This window comes from Limulus polyphemus, unplaced genomic scaffold (genome assembly GCF_000517525.1).
Source record: "Limulus polyphemus unplaced genomic scaffold, Limulus_polyphemus-2.1.2 Scaffold7311, whole genome shotgun sequence".
NCBI classification, from domain to species: domain Eukaryota; kingdom Metazoa; phylum Arthropoda; class Merostomata; order Xiphosura; family Limulidae; genus Limulus; species Limulus polyphemus.
Window position 1 is genome coordinate 24,439 of NW_013672921.1, and position 2,090 is coordinate 26,528.

Here is a 2,090-nt window from a genome sequence, read left to right on the forward strand (position 1 = left end):
CAAATTTGATTCTCGACTTATACACGAGGTATCTGTAAGACACTTCTATTTATTACTCAAGTTTGATCCTCGACTTATACACGAGGTATCTGTAAGACACCTCTATTTCTTACTCAAATTTGATTCTCGACTTATACACGAGGTATCTGTAAGACACTTCTATTTATTACTCAAGTTTGATCCTCGACTTATACACGAGGTATCTGTAAGACACCTCTATTTCTTACTCAAATTTGATTCTCGACTTATACACGAGGTATCTGTAAGACACCTCTATTTATTACTCAAATCTGATCCTCGACTTATACACGAGGTATCTGTAAGACACCTCTATTTCTTACTCAAATTTGATTCTCGACTTATACACGGGGTATCTGTAAGACACCTCTATTTCTTACTCAAATTTGATTCTCGACTTATACGTGCGTTTATCGATATTATTTGCCTTTTATTTTGGTAGCGAGTGTTTTAAAATAGTAAGTTAAGAAGATGGTTTCAAAAACGAATTGTTTACTCTCGACTTTATTCATTTTTGTTTCGATCCTGCCTAATCATTTTTACACAGTTCTGTAATGTATTTAGATTTCTCACAGTAGATCCAGTTTCACAGTTGTTGTTGTTGTTGTTGTTGTTCTACTTCTAAATTTCTGACTTAAATTGTTTCTTTCACGTTTTAGGCCGACCCAGATCAGAGAGAAACAATGAAAGTGTATCACTTGTTTCAGCCTCTCATCTTCTACGAACGCTTTGTGTGATATACCTGGTGATATTTGGACGCCATGTTGATTTATTATAAAAATACTAACTGGGGAAGTGAACGGTAATGCAAGAGACCGTAGTTAATTCTCACAACTAAGCCTTTTTTTTTCTTTTACCCTTTTGTTTTGGTAATTCAAAGAACTCCTTAGGTTTGGACCATGAAAAAAAAAAGACAATAGTAGTGAGATGAACGAAATCTGTGGTAAAGATTACCAAAAGTTTACGGTATGAAAAGTAGCAGAAAAAAGAAATTAGGCCTATCTTTGTGATGGCAAGAACACGGCATCTACGTTACATGTATTAACTGGACAGGAGGTCGTTAACTAAAAGAAACAAATGTGACAAAACTGCACAGCTATACTTCCAGTTGTTGATATTTTAAGAGAACAGTGCAGTCTTCCTTATTATAATCAACGTTTGTTTATTCTAAATTTGAGACTTTGACCAACTTTTTATACTTTTAGCAGTTTTAAACAATATATATTAACTTCAATTTCAATATAAAAAAAAATCCGATGTAGTTTCGATTTTCTACAACCAAACGTATCCCTCAACAATCAATATTCTTAATTGATAAATAATCACGGACAAGTGACGTTTGTAAGTCTGTTTAATTTCTAATCCTTTAAAATATTAAAACTGTTTCTTCAGGTAAAATTATCTAATTTCTTGGCAAAGAAGGATCCACCAAAGAAGGATCCACCAAAGAAGGATCCACCAAAGAAGAATCCACCAAAGAAGGATCCACCAACTCTTTGCTCTCTGCAATTGGTTTAGTTCATGCTTATTTTTTTTTCGATATTTGTACAACCGATTGAGTGTAATCGACTTGGTTTTTTTTTCATAAGCCTATAAACGAAGACTTAGCTTGAAAAAAAGGTACATTTCGATGTGTGTCTCTTTACATAAAAGCATGAGATTACATTATCCACAGTTAAAGATAAATATGCTTTACATTAATTATCCGCTAGATGGCGACTGTGTTCTTCAAAATAAAGAAGTGCCTATATTAAATCAAGCACGTTGTTTTATTATCCTCTGAAATAACAGTCGTCGACACATTATATTACTACAACATCAACTGTGGTCTTTGAGTTTTATACACAACCGAAGTACACACGATTTTGGGTGTGAAAGGGTTAGGGTAAATGCTCATAGTTTGGGTTTATAGGTGTTTGTTTTGTTTTTTTTTAATTTCGCGCATAGCTACACGAGGGCTATCTGCCGTCCCTAATTTAGCAGTGTAAGACTAGAGGGAAGGCAGCTAGTCATCACCACCCACCGCCAACTCTTGGGCTACTCTTTTACCAACGAATAGTGGGATTGACCGT

General features: G+C 34.5%; 1 protein-coding gene across 1 annotated transcript in view; it reads left to right on the top strand.

Moving 5' to 3' along the window:
• LOC111089772 (extensin-like) overlaps positions 1-930 on the top strand; it is a 12,375-nt gene extending 11,445 nt beyond the window's left edge. Inside the window, exon 5 of the mRNA XM_022402827.1 lies at positions 678-930. Within this exon, the coding sequence (XP_022258535.1) occupies positions 678-796 (119 nt within the window). The 3' untranslated portion in view covers positions 797-930. The remainder of the gene's footprint in view (positions 1-677) is intronic.
• The last annotated feature ends 1,160 nt before the right edge of the window (positions 931-2,090 follow it).